The sequence below is a fragment of the Callionymus lyra genome, chromosome 15 (genome assembly GCF_982586985.1).
Source record: "Callionymus lyra chromosome 15, fCalLyr1.hap1.1, whole genome shotgun sequence".
NCBI classification, from domain to species: domain Eukaryota; kingdom Metazoa; phylum Chordata; class Actinopteri; order Syngnathiformes; family Callionymidae; genus Callionymus; species Callionymus lyra.
The window spans coordinates 23221612-23249089 of NC_141832.1; the positions used below are offsets into that span (position 1 = coordinate 23221612).

A 27478-nucleotide genomic window follows, 5' to 3' on the forward strand; every position below is an offset into this window, starting at 1 on the left:
GGGGGCCCGTCTCACCTCAGGACCTGCTGTCTTTCTCTCTTTCTGTCTCTCTTTGTCTCTCCGTCTCTTTCTGAAAACAGGAGGAGAGGCTGGTGCAGATTTCCGGATCAAAATAGTGATGAACAGATCAAGAGAAGCGGAAGTGACAGGTGCTATCATCCCTCTCAGTGATGTACCAGCATGTGTGTGTTTGTGAGAGAGGGGGTGTGCGATTGTGTGTCCGAGGGCCACGGTTGGTGTGTTATCTCTAAAAGAGACTCATTAACATAGAAATGACTTCAGGAGGAGAGGAATGGTGTTTCACCTCTGCTGGGAGACAGAGAAATGGAGGGAGGGTGTTGGAAAAAACAAGGGAGAGTATACAGGAGGGCATGGAAGTAAGGGGAGAGAATTTGAAGAAGGAGGCAGTGAGGAGGATCTAAGTGGATGCAGAGGGAAAGATGAAAGGATGAAGATGTCAGCACAAGTGATGGATGAGAGAAAGATGAATGAGTGCAAATGTGTTTGATGAAGAATGTTCCTGTTTGTATTGCCAAACACGTTTCAAGGAGGATTTGAGTGTGGACTGACCAACTGCTGTTTGTTTTTTGAAAAGACTCACAGTCTGAGCTGCTAACAAGCTAACGTGGTCTCATGAGCGCCTGCTGCTGCTGTTCGACAATCTTCAGGTCATTTCTTGAGATGTTGCCAGACTTGTAATCTGGACTAACAACGTGTCGAGCTAGTACAGTCTTCGAGTCATTTGGGGAATCCTTATACTTTATTATTGTTGCTCTTAAAATACAGTCAGGACATGCTTCTGATTCATGACACTATTAATTCAATACTCAAGGGTCCTAGACAGGGATTCATCTTTCTCAGTGCATAGTGCAGAACACACGATAAAACATAATACATTTATATAAAAAAAAGTTAGGTTTTCATTTAACAAAATGTTCTAAATGTGATTTATATCATCATATTGAATCAGAATCATAGAGATCCGTGTTACCGGATGGTAGAGACACTGCAGCTAGCACTGTTAGCAACTAGCTAATGTAGCATTTTAAATTAAGTTTAAAATAAAATACATCTTAATTTGTATAGGTTTTTGTATCTGCAGTTACACTTATACCCAGACACTATTACCCAGACAAAAGTATTAAAGGTAGCATAAATATAGCAGTATATATATTGTATTAGTATAAATAATTGTATCAATAAAATGTGGTTATTTATTCTGTGTGTGTGTGACAAACCATCAATTTTGTTTATAAAGATGACTGAAAAGTGGAGATGACATTACAACATGCATTATGCACTTCACAACATTTAAAATAATAAACTATAATTAGATTTTGACATGATTTTCAAAAAGAACTTGGACTTGAACCTATTATAAGACCTAGCGTTGATCTTTGCCATGTTGGGAGTAAAATAGAGTCAGGAATAGAAGGTGAGCAACTATAGGAGATTTTCTCAGGTCAATATGAAATCTGTCGACCTTTACATGGTGAAGAACAATGTTCAGCTCCGCGTCTTGGTCGACCACGTGAAACGTCATCATGCCTGCAGTGTGTGAACGAGCTTCTTTTCCTTTAAAGAGGGAAAGATGGATCGTTCTTGAAAAGCGGAGCTGGACTTGTGGGTTTTTGTTCAGTGAGCTGGAACCTCCCGACGCCCCTGGCCGGCACTCAGAGTTCCAGAGGAGGAGGAGGAGGAGGAAGAGCGAGTCAGGAAAGTGGGATAGTAGAGGAGCTAAAACATGTTTGTTGCTACACATTATGTAGATGATGCCTTCAGGCGCCGTGTGTTGTAACAATACGTGTCATGGCTTGCTCTGCTTTTGTGTCAATCACTGTTTGTCTTGGTGATTGTGTTCCTTTCACCAGATGGGAGTGTCTGCGGGGCGAGAGAGCGGACATATGGTGATGTGGCATGATTCTGGCAGGAAGTAAACATGTCAAAAAATATGATTAATGACTTGCAGGTCTGCAAACAAGCCACAAGTTTCCAGGTCAGTATGAGTTTCAGATTGTGATATACTCATATTTTGAGTTTGTACCTATGCATGTCACACTATTTTTGTGTTTCTCTGCAGGTGAATGTGTATATGTAGTGCGTCAGTCACAATTACCTTTGTGTATGTACGGTTTGTTTGTGTTTTCAACCTTTTTTCTTTCTAAATGTCCGTGTTTATTCTTTTATTTTTGTTTTGTTTAGTGTTTTGGGTTGATGTGTTAACCTTTGTTTTATGCGTTTATTGCTTTTACAGCTGAGAGTTTGTCAGTGAGCCTCGATCAGGAAATCTGTTGACCTTTAATGGAGCCGCGGCCATCATATCATCAGCACCACAGCCATAAACTGACCTATAATGTCTGTCCATACGGTTCCTCATAATGTGAAAGGGTTTCTAGTATAAATGTATCACGACATGTGTGTGAGGGGCAGCGATGTGCGTGTGAAGGACATCGATTGGTCAATAGACTGAGAGAGATTGATTCATTAAGAGAAGGTGAATGAAAAGGAGAAGAAGATGTGTCTTAATTGAGATGTGGAAGTGTGTCTAATGTGTGTTGGCTAATGAAAATGTGTGTCGGCGAACAGCGAGAGACAGATAGGTGGAGAGAGAGGGGTGGGGTGGAGGGAGAGAGAGAGAGATGGGGAGGGGGGTGTAAGAGAAAGAAACAGTGATTTTTTCTTTTATTTCCAAGTTTATCAAATTTTCATAACTAAATACATCAACACAATTATAAAGAAAAACAAAAGTGAAAGTTTAAGGTTGAGAAGTTAACAGTCGTCTCTGACTGAAACCACATTTTCACAAACATGTTTTCCTAACATGGCTGTAGTAAGCAAAATCCACCCCGAGTCGAGCTGCCACGTCAGCATCAGCACCATGTCCTCAGACCCCTTCCCCCTCACACGGTTCTTCCTGGTCTTCCAGATTGTTAGTTTGACTAGTCCTACGACCATGATTGAAGATTGTTGAAAAGTATACTCTGGAAGATTGAAGAAAACGATTCTAGATCCTGGGCTAGGATCAAGGTGCACCAGATGCCTCTTCGTAGCTATGACCCCAACATGGTCATTGATCCACCGCGACACCTTTAACTCTGTCAGGGATCACAAGATAAAGTCTTCACATTGATTTTGTACGCTACTTTTTCAGTCTTAAAGTTGTGGAGTTAGCCTGACAGCAGCAAATATGTTACTAAATAGTTACTAAACAAAATGTGCAGGTCCATCATCAGTCGTCCTCACCCTGCCACCGTCCCACAGCAGGGGAGGCAGACAGGGAGAGAAAGATACACCACAGGTATCCTATTGGTCGGATAGAGCGTAAGCTGCTGGATACCAACCGACTCTTGGCAGGGAGACACAGACTTCCTCCGCCAGCTTGAGTAGCAGTCGGTGGGACAGGGGGTCTGCCAGTACATGAGTGGGGCGCTTCATCCAGTAGGGGGCTCAACAGCAAACCTCGTAACATCAGCCCGGATAGCCTTGAAGTATTGAGAAAAAGCTCAATTACTGAAGAATCCAGGTGTGCAGAGATTAGACAAACCTGCCTGACGCCCCTCGGAACCTCTACTGGACAGGTCAGGTCCCAGTCCCACTTTTGCACCATGCACAATCTCTGATGAGAAATACATTATCAAAGATCTCATCTCTGGATCAGTCGTCATTTGACAATTTGTGAGCGATTGACTCAAGAAGTTGAGCGTCCATGCCCTTATCGTTGGTGGAAGGTGCCTGTGACTGGCTGTGAGGTTATCAGTGGCTACACTTTCTTCTACATCCATGATTTATTTATCCAGGTTGTGAATTACATGTTTCATTCTGGTTGTGAAAGGAATCGTGTATTATTGAAGGAATACTTTCCTACCTCAAACCACTGGCTTCTGGACTCAAAGTCTCTCCTTCTTTCTCTACAAATCGTCCAAAAGGTCTCAAGTTCCAGGCGGAAATCTGCGTACTGGAGGATTTGAATTGATTACTAGTGCCAGTATCTAGTAGTTTGTGATCTGTGTAAGACTAAAGTCACAAAGTTATGATCAGGGAAAACAACTTGAGAAATGAAAAAAAATAGTTTCTACCTTCACCCGTGTTAAGTACCTGGCCTGATGATATTTAACCCTCCACACAACCACCACACTTGTGATAATGTTGAGGAGGATAGTAGATAGAGTCAAGTCTTTGGTGCAGTTCTAGTCTCCACTCATTGCCACACAGTCGCGTGGATCTTGTGGAAAAACTCAACCCTGTCTGAGGCCTTGTTTGAAGCATGGATGTTGTAAGGAAATGACAACTTTACTGTAATCAATCATCTAGATTTAACACACATTTCAAATAGTCACTTGATTAACTGATAATCTTTTATATTTAATTCATATTAAATAATCATATTCTTGCATTGCATTCACTCACTGTAACAACTCACAGGCCGAGGTCACAAAGCCTTGCACACACACAGAAAGATTAAACAATCCCAGATTCCAGCAAGTCTGTGGGAACCTGTTTGAGAACTCACACTGAAGGACACAACAGGCCAGCAAATCGCTGGGAACAGACAGATTCTTGAAGACAACAACTTTTGGTAATTTTCAACTCGATCACGTGCGACCGGCCATCTTAAAATCATGTGTTTACAGTTACTGATCAATCCTACATGTACAATTGACTAGAGGCGTTAACCTGAATATTTTACTATAAAGATCCACCATTTTGTCTGATCTTTGCGTTCTGGCATTCGAACACTGCGTCTGCGATAGATCTCTCTGCTTGCTAGCGCCCGTGTTCACGTAAGTTTGTCTCTGACTTCACTAATAATAATAATTATAAATAATTCACTAAACGAACATTTTTCTTAAACTCATCCATGTGTCTGTCCTTCATTCCACCACCACGTACGAGGCTGGGGAGGGGTCGTTTCATCGGAACACAAAATCCCCACAATGTTATTATAGAAACAAAAAGATGTTGTGTACTTTGCAACTAGCTATGTGGTAGACAGGATGTTCACATGGATGAGAGTAAAAAACAAAACTTAGTTACTGCCCTATTAGAGAGAACATCTTGTCCTCTTCACCACAGACTGCGATCTACCACATTGTTTGAAAACAATATTGAGTGATTTCTGTGATATACGTTTGTGTTTGGGCACAGGGGGGAGCGGTGGTTTGCTCAATCGCCTCACAGCCAGAAGGTTGCCGGTTTGCTTCCAGGTTGGGCGATAGAGGCAACTTGTGACCTTTCTTTGTGGAGTTTGTATGTTCTCCCCGTGTTGCGTGGATTTACTCCGGGCACTCCGGTTTCCTCCCACAGTCCAAAAACATACAGAGGTTGATTGAGAACTTGGGGAAATTGTCCATAGGTATGAGTGTGTGTGTGAATGGTTGTAGGTCTTTGTGTGTCCTGAGACAGACTGGCAGAAGAAACTGAAATGGGCTCCAGCTCCCCTTATAAGGGATTAAGCGGAATACAAAATGAATGAATTAGTTTTGGTCTTGGTTATTTTCCTCTATTGACTGCTTTTTATCCGTCTCAGTTTGGTCATGTGTTTCTTGAGAAGTAAACCCTTCTTCTCATCCAGTAAATCTAGTCCCACTAATCTCTGCGAAGATGACATGCTTTTAATATATTATTTTCCAACGGGGAAAATAATCAGCCACACACAGACTTTCCAAACGTCTGAGAAATAGTTGATCTAATGGGTTTAGTTCTGCACGGCCAGACTGTGAGCCACCCAGTTGTGTCCTTCTCCTCACCTATAACACTATCATGGCCACGCTTACTGTTACCTGTTCAGCAGGAGACTGAATGACTGCCAATTGCAATGAATTTCATCCACGTCTGACACTCTCTGTTGTCCACCTACCTGTCCAACCACCGCATGCGTTGAATCCTTTAACCGCCTCAACCTCTCTCGGTGGGGGGTGGAGGGGGGGCGACATGGCAGTTGGCCCGGGAGCAGCTGCGCAAAAATCGTCCACTTGTCAGACGACTCTGCCCTTCAGCTGGTCTGTGCGTACAGGCGGCCCACCCGTGCATCACATCTCCACATTCAAAACCTTTCATGCTAAGCTACAATTTGAAGGAGTCCTCCCCAGTGTGTGAGGGACAGGTAAGAAACAGGAGCACCTGTCTCTTAAACGTCTGCACATGCTTCAGCTTCCCGTCTTTACACCTTCACCCCACTGTCCTTAAACTTGAGTTTTTTTCAAAGCGTAGCAGCTGCTCTTCCAGCAGCTTGTTGGGGATGAAACGGAGGAACACCTGACGCAGCGATCCTGGCGGAGGACACTGCGAGCAGGGACAGTGATCCCTTGCCACATTGCAGTTCTTCTGCTGTCTCGGAGACTTTTTCTTTTGCATACAGTTCTGCATTTTTTGATATTTTGTTGTTTTCCAGACTGACTATGGCTAAGAGATGGTCTTTAGATTTTTATAAAACTGATTTGATAACTTAAGCACAGGATGCTCTCGGTCACAGCCCAGGCTAAACTCGTCTGTTGCTGTTCAATAACAATGACTCTCTTTTTATCTCTTTTACCCCTGAAACCAAAACACATTTCCTCAAACTCAGCCAATCAGAGTCAGTCACACCTTCACTGACCTATGTAGAGCGATCAGAGGAGCTGTAATATATTTTATAGGGCAAGTATTCTTTAATTATATAATTTTGTAAACATTATATAAACTTGTTAATTATGAAATTGTATAAACCAGGACTAGTCGACCAAAAATGCATATTTTTAAAATGGATTCACACATGTGACTCTCTTGAGCATTTGCTTTATGTAGATATTTAACTTCCGTTCAATGTTCAATCTTCTTTTTTTCCGTGTCAACTTAAGGTTGCTTTGACACGACCAAGCATTATCTAACGTGGAAGGGAAAAAAGGCCTCCGTGCTCTTCAACACAAACAAATGTTTTCAGAACAACATAACCACAACACAAGCGTCAAACACAGAGTCAGAAAAGACAGACTCACACTCAGTACACTCAGTCCCCAGCCTGCACTCCGAGAGAGAGAGAGAGAGAGAAAAGATAGTGAGAAATAAATCCAATAAGCCTCTCAGTCATGCTCCCTCTAAGATCCACTGAATAAATCAATAGAATTATTTTTTCACAACCACTGTGACCTTAGGCCTCGAACACTACCCTGGACATTTAACACCAGAAATGTTTTAATAGCTTTTGGTTACACAAAATGATTGTCGAGTATCATGGGCACAAATCAGTGGATCAAGAGACACATGGAAACAATATTTTTGCATGCATTTATCCCAGTGTCATCTAGTCAAAGTCTTAAAATATATCTATATTTGATCATGTCACTGATCTCATCGTGCGCTGTAGACACTTTATAACGTTTTATTGTTTGTTTTTACTTCTTGCCAGCAGATTCATGAGTATTACAACGCAGTGATTCTCCGTTATATGAATGAAATGACAATAACATTTCCACATATTCTCATATTTTATTCCAGACTGCACCACTGCACCGACACTATGACACACACAGAGTTAAAGTAATTTATTATTCTACAGTCAATACTTCACACATTAACTGAGCGTCTAACTTCTGACTCCCTTTGACCAACTTTGAGCAAAAAAAAATGCTGATTATAAACTTTGTGCGAGTCATCAAATGGAAGCATCTCATATGGAAGAGTATGGTGTGTATTTGCTCATCTCAACAACATGACATGATTCAATTTATCTAAAGAAAACATAGAAAAAAACAACACTGATGATGGACCTGTTCATTTTCTTTAGTAAGTCAGACATCTTCGCTGCTGTCAGGCTAACAATGCCATGTTTAACTGGTTAGCTGTGATAACTAGCTCAACAAGATAACATTGCTAGTCAACGAGGAAGTGCAGTGAGGTTGCTTGAAATGTTCTTCGAGGATTTCACATGGCTGGCAACAAAAAAATAAAACAAATGAAACCTTGTGTTTTGAATCAATTTTTCCGTCAAACTTGCAGCCTCAAACTCATTAAATTTCATTAAATTATTTAGAAAATTACATTGAAAACCCATCATTCTGGCCTCAGTGTACCTCAAAGTGATCGCTTCCCAAAAAGAATGAAATGTTTTATTCTAACTTTTATACACAAACCATAGCTTATTCTCTGATTTTGTAAGAGCATTACAGTGCCACATACAGGCCTGGCATGTGTACTATATAGTTTTTAGGGATCTCATTTTATATAAAATACAGGTTTTCGTGTAGACAAGGCTTAAATCAGGGGTGTCAAGTGTAAGTATCGTTTTTTATTCTTGGAGAGTCATTATAAATGAATTATCTCTTCATTTGTCCTCCACTATCGAACAAATTTCTTTCTTTCAACATCGTTTTACTAGGATTTGAAGCTTCTGTAAAATTATTAACATCAATGAGCGATGATCCTTATCTTATCTTAAACACTGGCATCTTTATAGGTTACTAAATAAACATGAACATTGATCTACTTTGATTCTAGTCAACTATCCGGCCGGCCGCATAAAACATTAACATGACGAGATGCTAAAAACTTTGAGGGACGGATTTGGCTCCTGGGCCAAGAGTTTGACACATGTGGCTTAAATAAAATGCAGCTCAATCTAGCCGAGAACGCTAACATCTGGAAAACAAGACAATGATTTGTTTGATTCCAGCCAAAACAATATTTTCTTGCCTACAGTACTTGAGCCAAGATGGTAAATAAGCCAAACTTCGTCACATCCTGTGAGATGCAATGAGATATTATGTTATTTTTATAATGAATATCAAAATATCTGAAAGACCTGTGCAAATTTTTTTTAAGCGTTTATATGACATTTGAGAAGTTGAAAGGAAGTAAAAGCACAAGCACTGTTGACAAGCTGGTGACTCATTTGTGGAGAAAAAGCTCATTTTTGGTACAAACAATCTCTTGAATCGTGGTATTGTAGTTGAATTTCGACAGCCGGGAAGACTTGATCGACACAAACATGAGAGTCCAGATCCCACCACACTAACAGAAGAAATCATCTTAACTATTAACTCTAAGAGAAACATGCAGTGAACACCTCGTCGAGAATATCCTGAATATCGCTCACACGTCGACAATATATTTACACTTGACTCGATCCTAAACTTGACCGTAGATGAGACAGAAAGCAAATGTGATGCAGATATTTAGAGTTGATGACATCATAGGATGAGTGACCTACAGTAGACGTCTCTGGCGCCTGAAGGAGCAGATATTTCTCTGCTATTGTTACGCTTCGCTTCCTATTTCATCCCTCAGTCTCAATACATCACGCTGGAAAACAGAGGAGATGATTCATGGATGGAGGAATTCTTGTTTGGTGTTGTTCTTGGCAGAGGTTGGAGGTGAGGGTGTGTGTCAGCACTTTTGTAGGACGGACAAGCTGGTAGAGGCAGCGGAGTTACACTCATCTAATAAAAGGATCTAAGAAGTGCATAAGCTGGTGTCAGCGCTGCAAACAAGCAGGTGTGAGTCTTCAGGTCAGTGAAGCAGACCTGCTGCTGTCCCTGTTCTGATGCTGCGTTCAAGAGAACCGTCATTTCGAATGTTAATAAAGAAGCTTGCACCCACAAGCTCAGGTTGTTTCTGTCGTCTGGGACTACTTCTAGTGTTTCAACGTTTTGTTGAATCTTTGTGAACTTTCTGGGATTTTATACGGAAATCACTAAATCGCTCGTCCTGTTTCTTCTGCGCTTGAGTTCGTTCTCTTCGCACACTCTGACCCTGACCCGCCGATGATACCCAAATACACTCCAACAGTTGGAGCTTATGATATATTAAAATGTCTGAATCACATTTGTTTTCCTGTTCAGTCAGTTTCCAAAAAATCTGAAGAAAGTTCATTCATTTGAAATCTAAGGGCGGCTCCAACTTGTTCATAAAAAGGTTGAGTTGGTGAAGAGAATAAATCATTTCCAATGACTACAATCAGGAAGACGGATGCTAAGTTTCTTCTGCCTCTTTAGGTAACGTTTTTATGGTGGAAATTTAACACAGACCCAGCTGAAGTCAGTCAGTTTGAGGATCACATGAAAATTAAAAAATGAATAGGGTTTTGAAAGGGTATCAGTGCCTTCAAAATATTAACTGCTAGAATTCAACATTCTAAATTTTGAAATATTTATTCAAGCATTGATTTTTATTTAATACGTCAATTTAATAATTTTTAATTTAGATTTTTCTTGCAGAATTATACTAAACTATTAAAAAATATATATTTGAAAATATATGTAGCCTTTTAAATCCAATATAAACGTTTTGGCTCTATTATAATAACATTTTTCTATTTAATTAATTTGAGCCTGAATTTAAAAGGCTACAAATAAAAAATATAGATGGAACTCTCAAAATATTGAAATTAGAATTTGAAAATAAGTGTAAAAAATAAATAATATTTTAATTTTGAACAATATTTAATAAATAATCATTTAATTAAATTATTTAAAAACTAAACCAATTTCAACCTTTCAATTTAGAAAAAATTGAATACAATTATACCTAAAATAACAATCCAACCTTCCGATTTAAAAATGATTGAATTAATATTGATTATTGAAAGAAAATTGAAAAAAAAAATTATAATCTTGATTTCAACCATTCAATATTCTGATGGAACTGATATACTTCCATGAAAATATTTCCACCCAAACGTAAACTCTGTGACAGAAGTGATAAACTCACACATTCACACTTCAGGGTTCAACTTCTACCTTGTATTGCTCATGGGAAGCGTTTCATGATTGATTTTAGAAAAACACATCCGTCAAGGTTTATGATTCATGTCTGGTTAACCATTTGTCGTTGGAGGAACAAGGCTGTCGTTGCACACTGATGGTGAGAGTTAAATATTGCTACGTCACTAGATAATAATACTGATAAAGAAAAGGAGAAAAACTATTGAGCGTAAAAGGTGTAAAAGTATTTTTCTTTGCCATCTTAAAAGAAGCATTGAGCTGAAGAGTCTTGGAATGGTGTTAAATTTTGGGGGCAATATATTCAGGGTTGGTGTAGGTGAAGCCCATGAAGTCTTCCTGGTCCATGTTCATGATGACCAGCTTGTCCGTGGGCGTCAAGTCTACGGGCATCTTGGTGAACTCTTTGTCGAAGTTGCACGGTTCCTTTCGGTTCTTCTGCAGATGGAGGGTGTGACGGGGAGGTGGAATGAGTCGGAGGAGTAGAAAGAGAAGCCGTTAGAAACGCAGATATATTAGATATTAATATTACATATTTGTAAAGATGTCTGACTGTAGGAGAGGACAGAGAGGAATACACAGTTCTGTCATTTGCGTGGATCATCACACCAGAATTGTGAAGGACGATCATCTTCATCCTTGATTTGATCCTTTCGTCAGTTTGTCGATTTATAACACGATTTAAACGCTGCGGCGTGAAGCAAGAGTGAAGTCCACTATGTGGAGAAGATGCCTCGGGACTCGACGCTGGTCACACAAATAACCACGGACGACTCACACAGAACCACACAAGTCTCGGCAGAATCCACAAACATACATATTTGATGCAAATACAGAGCACCAGAAGCCAGAGACTCACAAATCTCCACAAAAGTCAAGAGTCCAAACAACACATAGATGAACCGAACACACAGAAACAATGGAATCAGTTGGGTTTCAGACGATACCAGCGTGAGGAGTATCGCGAGTGTCCACTGTTTATTTGTCATGTTCTAGTTGAATGTTTTATTTAGACTTGAGCTCCTTCACAGATGAAAGTCTTGGTCTCAGGTTCTCTCAGGCCGGGTCCATAAGAAGTATGGAGCGGCCTGGCTGGTTGTATCAATGGCGGTGACACATGATATGATCCGTGTCGATGTTTCTGCAGCCGAAATAATGCAACACATGTCATACTTGAGCAAGCTTAAGTGTCCTACAACTCATGCAAGTAATGTGTTCAAATAATATATTTTTCCTGGTTTTTAGTGTCCTGGTCTCAGCTGAGGTGGCAACAGGTCCAGTTTTTTTTTGGGAGTGAAAAATACTATTTTGACTATTCAAACACTTCTTCGAAGACAGGCTTTTTTAGTTTTGAAATTTTTTATTTAGAATAAATAAGGGACATATTATGTTTTTGATGTCAGGTTACTAGCGTCTACGTCAGAACTGCTGCCAACATGGTACGGCGTGTCTGTACCCATTCCTACACGAACGAGGAGCAAAACAAGAAAGTTCCTACCTTGGTCTCGCCGGCAGCATAAGATCAAGCTTTTGTCCTGCCACACATCTGAAGCCGTGTTCTTGTCATGGCTTCTTGCGCAGAGAACGAGACGTCTTCATGACAACTGAGGCTCAGTTCATTGAAAAAGCTGAATTTCTTGAACCTTCAAATGTTGGTGGAGAACACACACACACACACACACAGACGCTCACACTCTTGCTGGCAGCAATGGAGGCCAGCTCGTGATGTGTTCCATCACAGCATGCTTCAGTAGCAGCTGATGCTGTGAGGCAGAAAGACGCAGATATGGAGGCAGAAGGAAGAGACGAGTGAGAGATGAGTATCAGCGTCGAGATGTTTAGATATAAAATGGGAGGAAATACAGTAGCGAGCACCAGAGGCTGCATGTTTAATAGAGAAGCGTTCCCTGGAGTCTTTAATTTAGTCTTTACACATCCTTTCCAACTCACTCTTCTCTTCGGCTTCACCCCTACCCACTCTCTCTCACCCCATCTCTTTTCAGCAACCGGAGGATTAGTGGGAGACGAGCCGATGTCAGCTGAGGATGAGGGGGAGAGTGGGAGGCACAGAGGAGAGAGGAGGTGAAGAGGAGAGGGGGTGAATGAAAGGCAGGATCGAACGCTGACCTGTTTTGGGCTGATAAGCGCAGCCTGCTTTATGCAGAAGCCACCAGCTTTAATTTGGGGGCTGCAACATTCAGAATTAATTATCACACACACACACACACACACACACACGAGCGCTGCAGCAGCTTACGGTGTACTCCGGCTATTACATCCACTCCGATACAAAGTTTACACAGCTTATGTGCCGGAACTCCACGCCACGTTCTCTCGGATGTTCCAAACTTCCGGCAGTGTTTGTACACACAGATCCAAACCGTGTTTGTTACAACGAAATCTACTGGAAGTTCAGGACGTCGCGGCTGCTGGGAAACACACCCATGCTGCTCACTTGACATCCTGTCACTGGACGTCCATTCTTCAACACTAAAGTGGTCCAAACCTAGAGATCTTTGCCTGGTCATAGTTAGCGTGTGACCACAGAAGCCTCTGTAAATTATAACATACATTGGAGTTTGAAACATGTGGCTTGAATCAAACGCAACTCAACCTAGCTGAGAAAAATATCGTCAGGAAAACAAGACTATGAATTGTTTGATTCCATGGAAAAAATGGGATGTATCCCACTATAACATTTTCTTACCTACAAATTGAAAGTTATTATTTAATGAAAAATGATTTTAAGCATTCAATCGTTTTCTTTAGATATAGTAAGTAAGAATAATAACTTTTATAATTTATTTTAATTTATTTTATTTACATGTAGTGTCTAATAATATACTGTATATTATATATATACAGTATATTTTTAAATACAGTATTTTTTCATTCGTAAACTTCAAAATTAAATTATAAATAATTTGGTATAGTATTGCCACCAGACAATACCGAAAGATTAGCAAGTTAATTGATCGTACTTTTACAAAATGACATAAAAGAAGCACTGGCTCATCAATTCATTCGTTGCTTTGATGGATTCCAAAACAACAGTAAGATTTCATCCTATTGCAACCAATAGTAGTTTTACATATTGTTGTGAATTATTAAAAAAAGATTCAACCTTTCAATATACAAATGATTGAATTAAAAAAAAGTTTAACAAACTTACAGTTTAACATTTAAAATGTTAAATTCAACCAGTAAACATTCTGATGGCCCTGATATACTTCCATACTATCTATGCTCACCAGATGAAACTCATTTGAAATTATTTAAAGCAGTTTTGTTCATCTTTTATTTTCCCACAATCCCTCCTTTTAACAAGTGAGGGTTTCATCATATCTATGATGGTCATTATCCTCCTCGAGCTTCAGAACCCCAGATAGTTTTCATTGAAAGAATAGATTGAAAGATATTTTTTCCTGAGCTAATCCGATACTTCAGCTCTCTCTCCCTCTCTCTCTCTCTCTCTACGTCGTCAGTTAATGACGTCTCCATCGCTTCTTCCAGTCATCCAGATTGACCATACTTCCGACCAGCTCACAGGTGCTTTGCACTCCTATTTTGGGAACATCCAGAAATGTTATGGTTGTACGTCCATGCGACCAGTGACCATGCCTTGGCCCACTTGAGGGACCCATCTAAGACCTTCTGCAGAGTTGGCTTCAGGGTCGAGCATTCACTGCTACAGAGGAGAACAGATTCAACTGTAGCGTAGAAGAAGCTGAGTTTGATTTCTCGGGGGAGGTTGGAAGTCCATATACTGGCCAGGCCTAGAAAAGCTAGAGGAAGCTCAGAAGCTGATGTTCAATGAGGGCAGTGAGGTATGTCCCATTACGGTTTGTTGAATCGTGGTAGGGTCCGGTCCTTACGTTGAAGAAACTCCTCAGATGGTGCCACGTTAGTGGGTGAGTACACAACAGTTGTTACTGGGTTGCCCGAGGACTCGGGGATGAGGATCCTGCTGGTATGGAGAAAGCCTTTGACCCAGCAATAGGCCTACGCCCTCTGTTGCAGAACTGGGTCTTATTTCACCATGTAGATGCAGTGACGGATGTGCATCGCTCCAGTCTGTCGTACGTGACCTGCATCCCCAGGATCTCCACAACTGTTGCCTCTGGTTCCTCTAGCCGAATTTGGGCTGACTTGGTTGTCCATTGTTGGGCTTACTATTCTAATTAAGGACCGTTGGGTGACACTCCTCGCAGTCCTGGTTTTTGTTCAGACTGTCCTTCTCCTGGGTGGGTTGCCCGCCTAAGGCCCGTGCCATTTACCCATAGCTTGGACAGTGGTTGGTAAGAGGCTGGGGCATGTCCACTCACGGGCGGGCCTGCACACCTTACCTCTAGGTCCCACTGCTGCCCCCTGTTGGATGGCGCTGTTGTCTGGATCCTCACCTTCGACCTTACCACCAGGATCAGTCGTACCAGGAGCTTGAGCTCCAATTCTATCTCCGATCGCTTGATGGCAGGAGTCTTTCCTTTCTTTTCCTCCTAAAGGAACAATGAAGATACCAGCCCAGACTGAGGATAAGAGGATACAGTCGACTCCTGCAGCCTTTAGAGCCGGTGTTTGGACATATTTTGGTTTCAGAACAAATTCTGCAATCCCAGAGTCAAGCGCTCGATACTAAACTAATACTGATACTAACTAAAGATACTCGTTCCTACTGTATTGCAATATATTGCAAAATATCATATTGTTGCGTATCGTGAAACGTATTGTATCGCCAACACACACCCCCGAAACTGAATGATCATCCGCATAGACAGTCCGTCACAGGAGCTTCTTCGTCACTGCAGACGGCAAGTGTCCATTTTGAAAAAAGGACCAGCAGGAAGCTCGTCCACAGAAACGAACGTGGAATGTGTCGGATCAGCTGAAGAGGCGGCGTGAGCGGCTCAGCAGGACGCTGCGTATGTAGGCCGTGTTCTGCATGTTATTTCCTGGAAGTCATCTGACCTGTGCTCCTCATCAAGGAAAGGCTCTTATGATAAGTGGCATCCATGAAATATGCACATCCCGCAGCAGCGGCACTTCTCCAGTCTTTCCCTGCACTCCTGTCCACGTCTTCCTCTTCACCCCTCCTCCCTTCTTTTACTCCTTTCCACTTCCAAATTCTGTGATTCCCTCTCAGTCTTCCTTCATCACTCTAATCTGTCTTTCTGCACACGCCAGCTCGTCACTCCATCTCAACCTTCGAGAGCACAATCTTAAAAATATGATTTTTTTCTTTAAATAATCGTTTTAGTGGAAAATTAATATTTTTATTTATTTGCCCTTTTCAGACGCTAGATATAGTCAAGCGCTTCACTCGACCACCTTGTAAAAAAAGTTAATTAATAATTGAGTAAACTTTTGATGATGAAAAGATAATGATTTTCTTTTCAAAGTGAAAGAAATGTTGAACTGGTGTACTGGTATGCTATCTCAGGTCCTGACGTACACTTTTCTTTCAACATTTTTGCAATTTCATGTAGCTTAGACAGGTGAAGCATGCACAGAAGAAATAAAAACATGCCTGAACACAGTCAACTCCTTTATTTTGCCCTTTGTTACGCTCCTAAACAAACTATTTTGGCACATGGAAAGCATCTAACGCATTTTTTCTTTTTTGGTACAGTACATTTGTTAGCACAGAACAACAGCGACATTAACTTGCAGCTGAACAGACAGAGATTAAATGCGTATAAATCCAATATGATATTAATTTTAAAAATCCATGCATGTAAAGATTGCTTGAGAAAAAAAAAAAAAACTTTTTTTTTTTTTTTTAAATACTGACCATCGGCATAATTCAACATTTGACACGCTGAAAAAGTGGTATATTTGTGGTATTTACAGAAGACTTTTGTTCTTTTAAATGAAACAAATACAATATATTTAGCTTTTCTTAATTTTTTTGATGGAACAACACAAGTGGATTCTAAATCGTGGTCCAGAAACAACACTGTTGTTAGTTATTCTGGGAGATCGTGTAGAAACCAGTGCACAGCAAACATGCTAGCTGCTGTTTACATGCTAGATCATCTGTGGATCGAAGGGTTCTGTGGCCCCGAGGTCGCTTCAGTGCAGGAGTGGGTCATTGTGTCAACAAGATTATTGCTACCTTGAAAGAAATAACTCAAGCGACGCGTAGTTGTCCAGCTTCGCTTCTCTATTACACTTCATATGTGCTTCAGAACACGTGATGTTGAGGCTGCTAGTGAGTGTGAGTTAGCAAGACTGTGAATCGAAGGATCAGGGGAGCAGGGTTCTATACCTCCACCTCAACACCAGGAAACACAGAAACCATTTCAACAAATAGAAACAACTTGGAACCATATCTGGTCTTTGACATTCACGAGGAAGATTCTAGTAGCTTTCTACAGAAAAAAAAAGAAAAAGGTTTGTCTTTTGGTTTGGGTTATTGATGTTAGTGCTTAGTGAACCGTGCATCCCCAAATTATCATTTATCAATCCATCATTTCTCTTCTGGGTGATAGAATGTGTCTGAAATGTTCTGATGCCGTGTAGAAAAGTGACTTTCTTATTAAATCACCAAACCAGAATCTATAGTTTTAAACATTTTGGTTTGGAGGCCGCCTAACAAACGGATCACAGCTTTGTTGTGGTGCTCACTTACATTCAGTGTCTTCTTATTAGTGGGGTCACAGATGGTCGCCATAGCAACAACCTCGCTCAGTAAAAAACAAAACAAAAAAACACTCACAAACGTAAAAAAAAGCTGTAAACGTAAGTCATGCTTCTGAACATTGAGCGACGACATGTCTCTGTTAATGCTCGACAGTGAAGTCAGATACAAGAAACTCTCCACAGCATTTGACTGACGGCGTCGTCGCCACATTCATTCAAAGCCCAGCCGGGTCCAGTTGATCATATATAAGGTAGTCATGCAGGTCAGGCATTCACACTTTGGCTAAGATAAGAATAAACATACAAACACTGACGATTGATATAGTCAAGAGCACGGCGGGGTCAAAGGTCAGGACGTGCTGGAAGAGGCGAGAAATAGAAGATAAAAGGGGCCAAGCATCACCTGGCCGGTATGATGCAACAGTTTCTCATCAATATATTGTAAATATGTTAAGTTTGTATCTTACCATAACATTATGACCACCTGCCTAATGTGTCAAATTCACTATTTGCAGGCAAAAACAAGGCTCTTGTTGAGATGCAGTGGTCAGTAGTACCATGGAAGAGACAGACAGTTGCCGGATGCTAACATGCACACAACCCTTTTCAGGATGAGACTTCCACACACACAACGTTCCCCTCTAACCCAGTTTCTGATGACCGGCCGCTGATACACTTGGCAGCCAAGCAAAGGCAGCCTCAGGCAGGTGGTCATAATGTTTGGACCAAATGTCTAATGTCTTGATTAAGTGTGTTCACGTGTATTTTAAAGCACCAGCGAAGGTGTTGCTTTTGTATATTTGAGGACTGTGGTATTGAAGAGAAAGATTCTTGGTCAGCAGATATAAGTGAGCAGTGAGAGGTGAGGGTTCTGCCCTAAAGTCCAGCCTGAATCAAGCCACTTTGGCAGCGGTGTTGGTGGCATCGAGGGTTCCAGGAAACTCCGGGTTGATAAAGGAGAATCCCTGGAACTCGTCCTGGTCCAGATTCTGAATGACTTCCTCGTCAGGGGGGGTCAACACCGGCGGGTGGCGAGTGAAAAATCGGTCAAAGTTCTCGGCGTCACGTCCGCACTGTTGGGGGGGAGGTTGAGGGGGGAGGAGAAATGGGGATGGATATGAGCAGGAGAAGTGGTGGGTGGGAACAAGATGACATCATTTGAAGTTCAAATATGTGCGAAGATGAAATGCATTCAAAATAAATGTTGAACACAGAAAATATCATTTTATAAAATTGATTGTTTGATCTTTTTCAAGTAAACTTTTTTTCTTTGCATTTAAAAAAAAACTGTCACTTTACAATAATGGTAAATGTTCGAAACATCACATTTGCAAAGTATGAAACATGATTTGTTTTTGCAGGTTAGTTTAATTTCCTGGATCACAGTAGGTCAATACTAATTATAGGCATGATTTACTTATTATTGTTTTTTACGAAAAGAAAAATATGTTTATAATAGTGCATCTGTACAAAAGTATAATTGTGTTCCAACCACAGTTAATGTGATACCATAACATTATCTGGAATGTTAAACACAGATTAAAATCCTCTTTGTTAGTTGATAATTACATGCATCATATGTACAAAATAAACTATATCTTCCTTTACATGATAACAACTCAAAAATGTGAAATTATTTGTTTGTTAGTGAAGATCAAACATCTAAATAAACACTTTATTTGATATTTTTCTGCCACATTCATACATTCAATCAAGATTGATTCAATTTGGTCGACACCATGTCAGGATTAAACAAGGAGTTCAGCTCAAGTCTTCAACAGGTATTTGAAACCCTCAAGCGTACTTCGCCGGATTAACTCCAGCATCTAAATCCTATGGCTTGTCGTCCAGAAATCTTAATTTAAAGCTAGAATAGAAACTCAATGATCATATTTGGTTTTGTAAATTCCTATTATTTAACCTTTCAACTCTTCACCGACAGAGGAGGGGTTGAGGGGTGAATTCCCTGCAGCATTCAGTTTCACCATCAATTTGACAAGAAAAAGTACTGACAGGATTGAAGTGAAAGTATTTTAAGTTTAATTTGGGGGAAAACACTAATCCATGTTTGTAATCTCGCACTTATCTTGTTGCTTTCACGCAACCTTGCTTCAGTCTCAGACTGTGCAGTACATTAAAGAAGTTATTAACTTAAAAAGTATATTTTCCCCGACAGTGACGCTCGTCGAGCCTCTGCTGCGCCTCCATCATCCAGCTTTAATTAACACAACAAGGATCGGGCGTCCTCTGACAACATGACCCAGAGGAAAACCACAAACTCATTAAATCTCTGCGACTCTCAAACCAGATGAAATTCAGCCAGACGCTGCAGAGTTTGGGGAGAAGCAGGAAACGTGGAATACACACGGGTCACATAGTGTTTGCAGCTAATTACTTGCTCCTGCACCTGTTTATGGGAGCAGATTGGGAAATGTTCCACGCGGGAAAATCAGGATTAGAGCTCAAAAATATTGAGTTGTGAAGTGGATTATTTCCGTCAACTCCTCCTCTTTTGACCCGGTGTTGATGACAAGAGCCTGAGAAAACCTTGTTTAATCTTGGGACACAATAAAGCTTTTTCTTTATAGTTTAATTCTGAGTTTGAGTTTGATGTGCACTCCATGATCATGCAGAGAAACCAAATCAAACATTGACACTCAAAGAAACAGTTGGACAGTAAAGATGTGATGAGAATGAAAGGATGGAGTGAATTTGAGTCGTGGATAAAGGAATGAAAGACGCTCGAAAATGTTTTTCTGTTTGGGATTATTGCTTCATATGGCTGTAACCGTACCATTAAAATATATATATATTTTTTTTAAATAACTGTAGGTCTCGCTTGCATGTCGAGGTTGTGTTGCCCTGACTTTGTTCTTCTGGGAGAGCCCTGCTGTGCTCCCCGGTCTACTGATGGATTATTTTTTGGCATTTTAGAAATGACATTGTCATGGAAACCAAGCTTTAGTTTCTCTTAATTAATCAGTGACTCCTTAAAGTGAAAAAAAACACAGGGATACTCAAATATTCCACCCTTCCCCTGACTGAGCACCATGGTCTTGGTGTTGGAGTAAGCAACTGAATTCAATGACTCAGAACATCATCTACAATCTGCAGTGATGAGACCCTTAGGACGCCAGACGGAGGAAGCTCTTATAAACTGGCTCCTGCAAAAGCACCATAGTTTTCCATAAATCAAATTCTGCTTTAAAGCAGAGGAAAAATCCCTGTAGGTGGACTCTGAACTCTGTCCAACCTTGCTGTCAGCAAAAAATTCCTTAATGTTTAATTAAGAAACGTCTTCAGCTGACGCTGTGAAGTCACCACCTCAAGTGTTGCCGCGATCTCAACTTACCTGAGAGCAGCTCCACACAAAGACATTGAGGAAGAGAGGAGGGCAGAACAGATAAAAGTGGAGACACCTGGAGATGGAGAAAAACCACAGGGACGCACAAAAAGCCTCTCCCTTGATTTCGACTTACGGATCGGGGCTTGAATGGCGGCTGCACCTCCTTGTTCTCAAGCTTCTCCCAGTCCATGTAGCGGAAGAAGCTGTGATCACGGATGTCCCGCTCGCCCTCCGGGCCGCAGCCCAGCCGTTTGGCAGGATGTTTCGTCATCAGCTGTGCGAGAAAAAGGAAATAATGTGAAAAACAATGACATCTAATGAGGAAGTTTGGAGAACAAGCAGCCATTGTTGATGAGTTGTGGAAGTCAATATGTGTTTAAAGGTTGAAAAGTGTGTTGTGAACTCATCTTCATCACCTGCCACCTCGTACCATGTTTGCATTGTTTAATTGAAGTTTCATGTCTGATATAAAATAAACTTAGTGTTGTTTTCTAGATACACAAATGTAATAGCAGCACCAGGCTACTGTGTTCAAGAGTGTGCACGGCCCATTGCACGCCATGAAAAATAGATGCAGGTACGAGTGAAAATGTTCCTGATCACTACCTGCGCTCACACACACACCTACCGTGCACACACTCTGTAGTATTATCCAAGAATAAATCATTCATCTACTCAGAGTGAAGCTATAAACTAGTGTGTTAAACATGCTTGTCAAGGTTCAGATGAAAAACAATCAGCTCTGAAATATTTACAAAACACAATGATGCTTTTTGCTTTCCCCAAAAATGGAAATAGCATGTTTGTGGAGGCCGACTCACACAGACACACTACGTTAACCCAGGAAGTGCTGGCAGGCTGCAGTGGTAGCTGTGAGGGTGGACACAGGCTTTCATGCTTCAATGACAATCCACTACAACAACGTAATCATCACTTAAACATAACATGTTAGTGTGTGCGCGTCTATGTGTGTATATATGCGTGTGTGGATGTGTGTGTGTCTATGTAAAGTATGTGTCTGTATGCCTGTATATGAGGGTCTATGTGTGAGTTTATATGTGTTTATGTACAGTATGTGTGAGTATATACAGTGGGTACGGAAAGTAATCAGACCCTTTTCGATTTTTATCTCTGTTTCTTTGCAGCCATTCGCTAAAATCATTCAAGTTCCTTATTGGTCCTTATTAATGTACACTCCCTTCTAGACAAACATTTCTACAATTCTGTTTTTTTTCTAATTTAAAAAAAAAAGGAAAACTGTGACCCTTTGCTGTGACATATTTAACTCACTAGTGTTCATTTCTTCCGATCCTCCTTGAGATGGTTCTACTCCTTCATTGAGTCCAGCTGTGTTTATTAAACTGATTGGACGTCATTAGGAAACACACCTGTCTATAGAACACCTTACAGCTCACAGTGCATGTTATAGCATAAGAATAATATCCAACAGTGAACATGGTGGCGACAGCTTCATGCTATTAAGGTGTTATTCAGCTTCAGGAACAGGACGACTGGTTGCAATTGAAGGAAAGATGAATGAAGTACTGAGATATCCTGGAAGAAAACCTTTTCCAGAGTGATTAGGACCTCAGACTGGGCTGAAGGTTCACTTTCCAACAAGACAATGACTTTAAGCACACAGTTAAAATAACAAATGAGTGGCTTCAGAACAACTCTGACCATTCTTGAATGGACCAGCCAGAGCCCTGACCTAAACCCAATCGAGCATCTCTGGAGAGACCTGAAAATGTCTGTCCATCAACGTTCACCATCCAACCTAACAGAACTGGAGAAGTTCTGCAATAATGGCAGAGGATCCACAAATACAGGAGCAAAGGGTCTGAATAAGATGGGGAAAAAAATGAACTTAAATTATTTTAGCGAATGGATGCAAAGAAACAAAGAGTGAAAAATCAAAAGGGGTCTGATTACTTTCCATACCCACTGTATGTGTTTATGTTTGTGTCTAGTCTCGTAGTTCCAAAGCGAGTTCATCGACTGAGTAGAGTTTAGGAAGACGTTTCATGCCAGAAGTTTCTTTAGTTCCAAGTGAGCTGGTGTGAGGAGCCAGTACATTCTAGGGGGAGGAACAGGGAACAATAGGGAGGGAGTTGAGATCAATGTGTGGTGCTAGGCCTGGTGAGGATCATCATCACCTAGAGAGGGTCGTTGACTCTCAGTGAGGGTTGGATGTTTGGAGAAATGTACATCTACAGGGAGACTGTATTATAAGTGGCTGAGAGGTTTTACCTGAGACTTCCACCTGTGTTGAGAGACAGTTTCTCCAGCTTCTTTAACTATGTGTGTATATGTGTGTGTCTGTAGGAAAGACGTACAATGGGGAGGCAGCAGCTCAACAATGAACCAGGAGGGGAGGGGAGATGGAGCAGGAGTGAGAGTGAACGATGTTGTTTCACTCAACAAAGATGTTCCTCCTCTACCGTTTTAATTATGCAAATCATTTTCATGTTTCTCGTCCTCCATTTGTTCCCACAATCGTGTCCGAGCGTGACTGAGAGAGCGTGTGGCGCTCACCCCTTTACATATAGCGACGGCCTCTTTGGACATGGACTTGGGATACGAGACGTGATGTTCCATGATGGACTGAAACAACTCGTCCTCATCCTCGCCATCGAACGGAGGCTGAGGGGAGAGAGAGGGAAAGAATGTTAATCATCACATGATGTATTGTTAATTTTAAACGGCTTCATTGATTAATTCTAATTTGACAAATGATATTTTGAAGGTTACATTCATGTTGGAGCTTCATATCAGGAATACATTTGGAATATACTGTCAATCATCACATTCCTTGTTAGTGATGTACCTCAACATTTTTTATAAATCAAACTTGTCTCAAATTTGTCTTAATTCTTACAGATTCCATCATTCATTTTTGTGTTCGACTGTTGTAAAGGACATTTCTTGTCCAAACCTGCACTTTTGTTATTAGCTTTAGCCCATTAGCTCCTGCTAGCATTAGCATTGCTTACCCCAGGACATTCCTTTATGCAGGTCTTGAGTGTGACAGTCACGCTATTTGAACCATTCTCACGCCACACTTGACATTTCTCACGCATAAATTTACCCATTCAATACTATATATTTATTTTTGGATGATAATAAACTTTGGCTGGATTTACGCAAAAATGACCAATCACTGAAGCCACCAGGCAATATTAACCAATAAGAAACAACATAAGGCAGTGACTGTGAGTTTAATTGTGAATTATGTTTACATTAGTTTTGTCGATCATGCTCGGGAAGTTACATCCTTTTTAAATTCTCACCTGTCCTGCTAGCATTTCATACAGCAAAACGCCAAAAGCCCACCAATCCACAGATTTGCCATAAGGTTGATACGCTATGATCTAGAAGGAAGAAGGGAAAATACGTGAATAAGAATGTTGAGATGAAGTGGAGTTCACTCTTGTGCACACCGAACCTCTGGAGCGATGTAGTCTGGTGTTCCACAGAAGGTCTTAGTGGTGACACCGTCGTTCATGTTCTCCTTACACATGCCGAAGTCGGCGATCTTGATGTGGCCCTCACAGTCCAACATCACGTTGTCAAGTTTCAAATCCCTACAGAAACAGACACTCGCTAACATGAAAATATAACATTTTATATCACATTTTTGCTTCCAATATTTGAGTTAAAAGGCCATAAATGTGAGTGAGTGGTTGTGTATGTGTTCTGTGATGGACTAGTGATCTTTCCAGGGTTTCTCCCGCTCTTACCCCAGGTAGCTGGGATGGACTGTAGCCCTCTTTTGAGCAGGTTAGGCAAAAGAAAAGTAAATTTGAAGTCTCTATTCATGGAAATGTTGATTTAAAAAATCATAATATATCCCAAAGTTACGAGAACTCCGTCTCTACTAAAACAACTTGGATGATATTTATGAATGCTATTTACTCAATTCTACCTGTAGATGATGCCCTTTAGATGCAGGAAAAACAGACCGATGGCGATCTCAGCTGCGTAGAATCTAGACCAGAAAACACACACACACACATACAAAAGAAGAAACAACACAAGCAATTTGAGACAAGATGAAGGTAAGTCAGGAGGTGAAACAAGGAATCATTTGTTTGTGTCAATATAAAGGTCATAGCCGTCTCAGATAGGCCAGAGAGCAGGAGCTGAGACCGACAGGAATCTGGACACGTCAGCTGTTGTCGATCATGCATGCATAGATTAACAGCACCAGTTAACTTTGGTGCGATTATAACCTTAAAATCACATCTCGAGTTCATCCACACCATGGACACGCCAGACTAATACAAACGGCTACACGGCAGGATTTAGATGAAAGGATTTAAGTACGGATCTGTGTCTGTGTTCGACTTGCCCTTCAGCGTTCTAAACATTCTGCCAGAGGGAAGTGTCTCTAATTCCCTACAAAGCAGATGAAGGGCAAACTCCCGCGCCGCACTCACCTCCTCGACAGCCCACTTGTCAAATTTGTCAGCGCGTTGGGTCGGCTTGACACCGGTGATCTCGCACGTTTCCCTAATTACGCTGCGAGCTTCGGCGGGATTGGACCACAGTTGGTGAAAATGGGTTTGCACTTTGTTTAGAAGGTTAACTAGCAATGTTCAGTATGTCCTACTAAAGGCAACATGTTCAACTCATTGAGCTTTTTTGTAATCACGTCAGAACTCTATCCATAAAGATCAGGAGCCTCTGGATTACAAATGTCTCTTGTTTAATTATAGATTTATAATCAGATTCTGATCTTCAACATATAAAAAGATACAAAGTGTTTGATTTCACATCACGGCAGCTAGGTCTGTTAGCCGCTAGCAAGTATAGTATTGAGTGAAGAATATCCTTCACTTTGCACGAGTTCATTTTAACAGCTTTACCAGAAATGTAAGTCTGGGCAAAAACCATGTTTTGGACCTTGGCTCTTGCAAGGGTTTGAGTGATAAAGAAAGAGTGTCTTTGTAAGCTTAACATGTTGGTATTTCAAACACCGAGCACGATGTTAAGATTTTTAATTAAAAAAAACAACTTTAATTTAAATGTAATCTAGTATAGCATTACGTGTATGATCATAATACTGATATCTCTTAACCCAAATAAATGACTGGTTTGATTTGAAAACTTCTAGAAATAGGTGAGAAGACCTTGCCGCAGCCAGAGTCTACCCACCATGTCATGACCTCATACACTATGATCGCAGCAGCAGCTGTCAACTGAGGACTCACACAGCGTGGGGCTCTTTAAACTTGCCAACTTGCTGGATCTGGTACATGAGATCTCCACCGTTGATGTACTCCATGACGAAGTACAATCGGTCCTGCAGACAGAAGGAAGCGAGAGATTCGTGTCACATGAAAAGGACCAGAGGGACAGATAAGATGGGATCAGGGTTCAAGCTGAGAGAGAAAATGGTGCACAGATTGAGGAGTGGAAATGGAAGTGGTGACACTAGAGGGGTCATGGGTGAGCTTGACATTGAGGCCGGACAATTTAAGAGACAATATCTGCAGTGATTGGCAATATTCGGAGCGATTATGCTCAAATTAAATGATTACAGATATATCGACCACAACATTATGACCAGATGCAGCTAGAACGGTGTGTCACAAAAATGCAGTTCTGTGCAAGAGTATGTGTGAATGTGAAAGAATGTTTCTTATTATACATTTATAATTTAATGAATGAAAAAAACTTTCCACAGGTCTGTCACACTCACATACTTAGTTAAGTCAACTTAAGAAACTCATGTTTCCGAGCATCAGCACAAGTTTCCACTCGTGTGTTGACTCATCTTCAGCCCTCGTCAGTGGATGAGCAGAACTCAGGCAGCGGTTCCGTCTGAGTTCCTGCTGTGAGCCGGTGACAGCAGGAAGGACGGCTGCTGTTAAGACCACAGAGCTCAGCAGCAGCTACCGCTGTGCCCTCCAGCAGGACATCACACAGAGGCTCACCTCTGGTGGTTGATGTCTCCAATTCCAGATGAGGAAAAGTGTATTTTTTAATAAGTTTGTTGCTGTGAAACCTGTCCCTTTTTATGATTTAAATAACACATTTTCAAAGAAACTTATTTAGAGCTGCCCCTAAAGTAGTGACAGGCAAATTGACCAATCAGGAAGCTGTATTTAATTACGCAATATACAGAAGTACCTTGTGTATTGTGAGGGTTACATACTGAAAATCTTCATTAAACAAAATAGTGACAAGCGAACAGCGAAGTGGTGTTATATTTCTCACTTGTTCAACATTTCGTGAGATGCCATACTTCTCACCAACCCTCAACAGCTCCCATAATTCTTTGCCGCCCAGCAAACCAATCACATTTGTATAATTTAAATACAGTATTGTTGTTATTATTTTATTTTTATTTTATATATTATATATTATTATAATTAGTGACTAACGGCAAGACAGTATAAGTAAAATGAGAAGTGAACCATGCAGGGTTTTATCTTTTTAAATATACAGCCAGTGAACTACCAGGTTCAACACCAAAATTCCCACGATGCACTGCAACAGTTTAACCATTATGGGAATGCAAAGTGAGGCTTGGAATTCTAAACAAGGTGGAAAAGAGAGTTAGTACGCACCATGGTTTGGAAGGTGGAATGCAGCTGAGTCAAAAACGGAGGCTTCCCAGACAAAGCCAGGACTCTCTTCTCCACCATGGTACACTCCACGTCGTCGTCCTGGATCACCACATCTTTCTTCAAAATCTTTATGGCGTAAAGATCCTCTGTTCCTTTTCGCTCTGCTAGCATCACCTGCAGGGGCGGAGTAACAGTGATTCAAATAAAAGAAAAAAAATGTCATT

At 40.9% G+C, this 27478-nt stretch overlaps 1 protein-coding gene across 2 annotated transcripts in view; it reads right to left on the reverse strand.

Annotated features, from left to right (window-relative positions):
- Positions 1 to 10700: 10700 nt before the first annotated feature.
- The window catches only part of LOC148065417 (protein kinase C beta type-like), a 48868-nt gene continuing 32090 nt past the window's right edge, over positions 10701 to 27478 (reverse strand). Inside the window, exons 10-17 of one of the 2 annotated variants that reach the window (XM_087809121.1) lie at positions 27255 to 27428; positions 25893 to 25984; positions 24605 to 24667; positions 24125 to 24263; positions 23970 to 24050; positions 23215 to 23322; positions 20813 to 20953; positions 10701 to 11132 (exon numbers count right to left, since the gene is read on the reverse strand). In XM_087809121.1, coding sequence (XP_087665247.1) covers positions 10977 to 11132; positions 20813 to 20953; positions 23215 to 23322; positions 23970 to 24050; positions 24125 to 24263; positions 24605 to 24667; positions 25893 to 25984; positions 27255 to 27428 — 954 coding nt within the window. In that variant the 3' untranslated portion in view covers positions 10701 to 10976. Of the gene's footprint in view, positions 11133 to 16223; positions 18407 to 20812; positions 20954 to 23214; positions 23323 to 23969; positions 24051 to 24124; positions 24264 to 24604; positions 24668 to 25892; positions 25985 to 27254; positions 27429 to 27478 lie in introns of those variants that run through there. The other variant, XM_087809120.1, reaches the window with a different exon arrangement.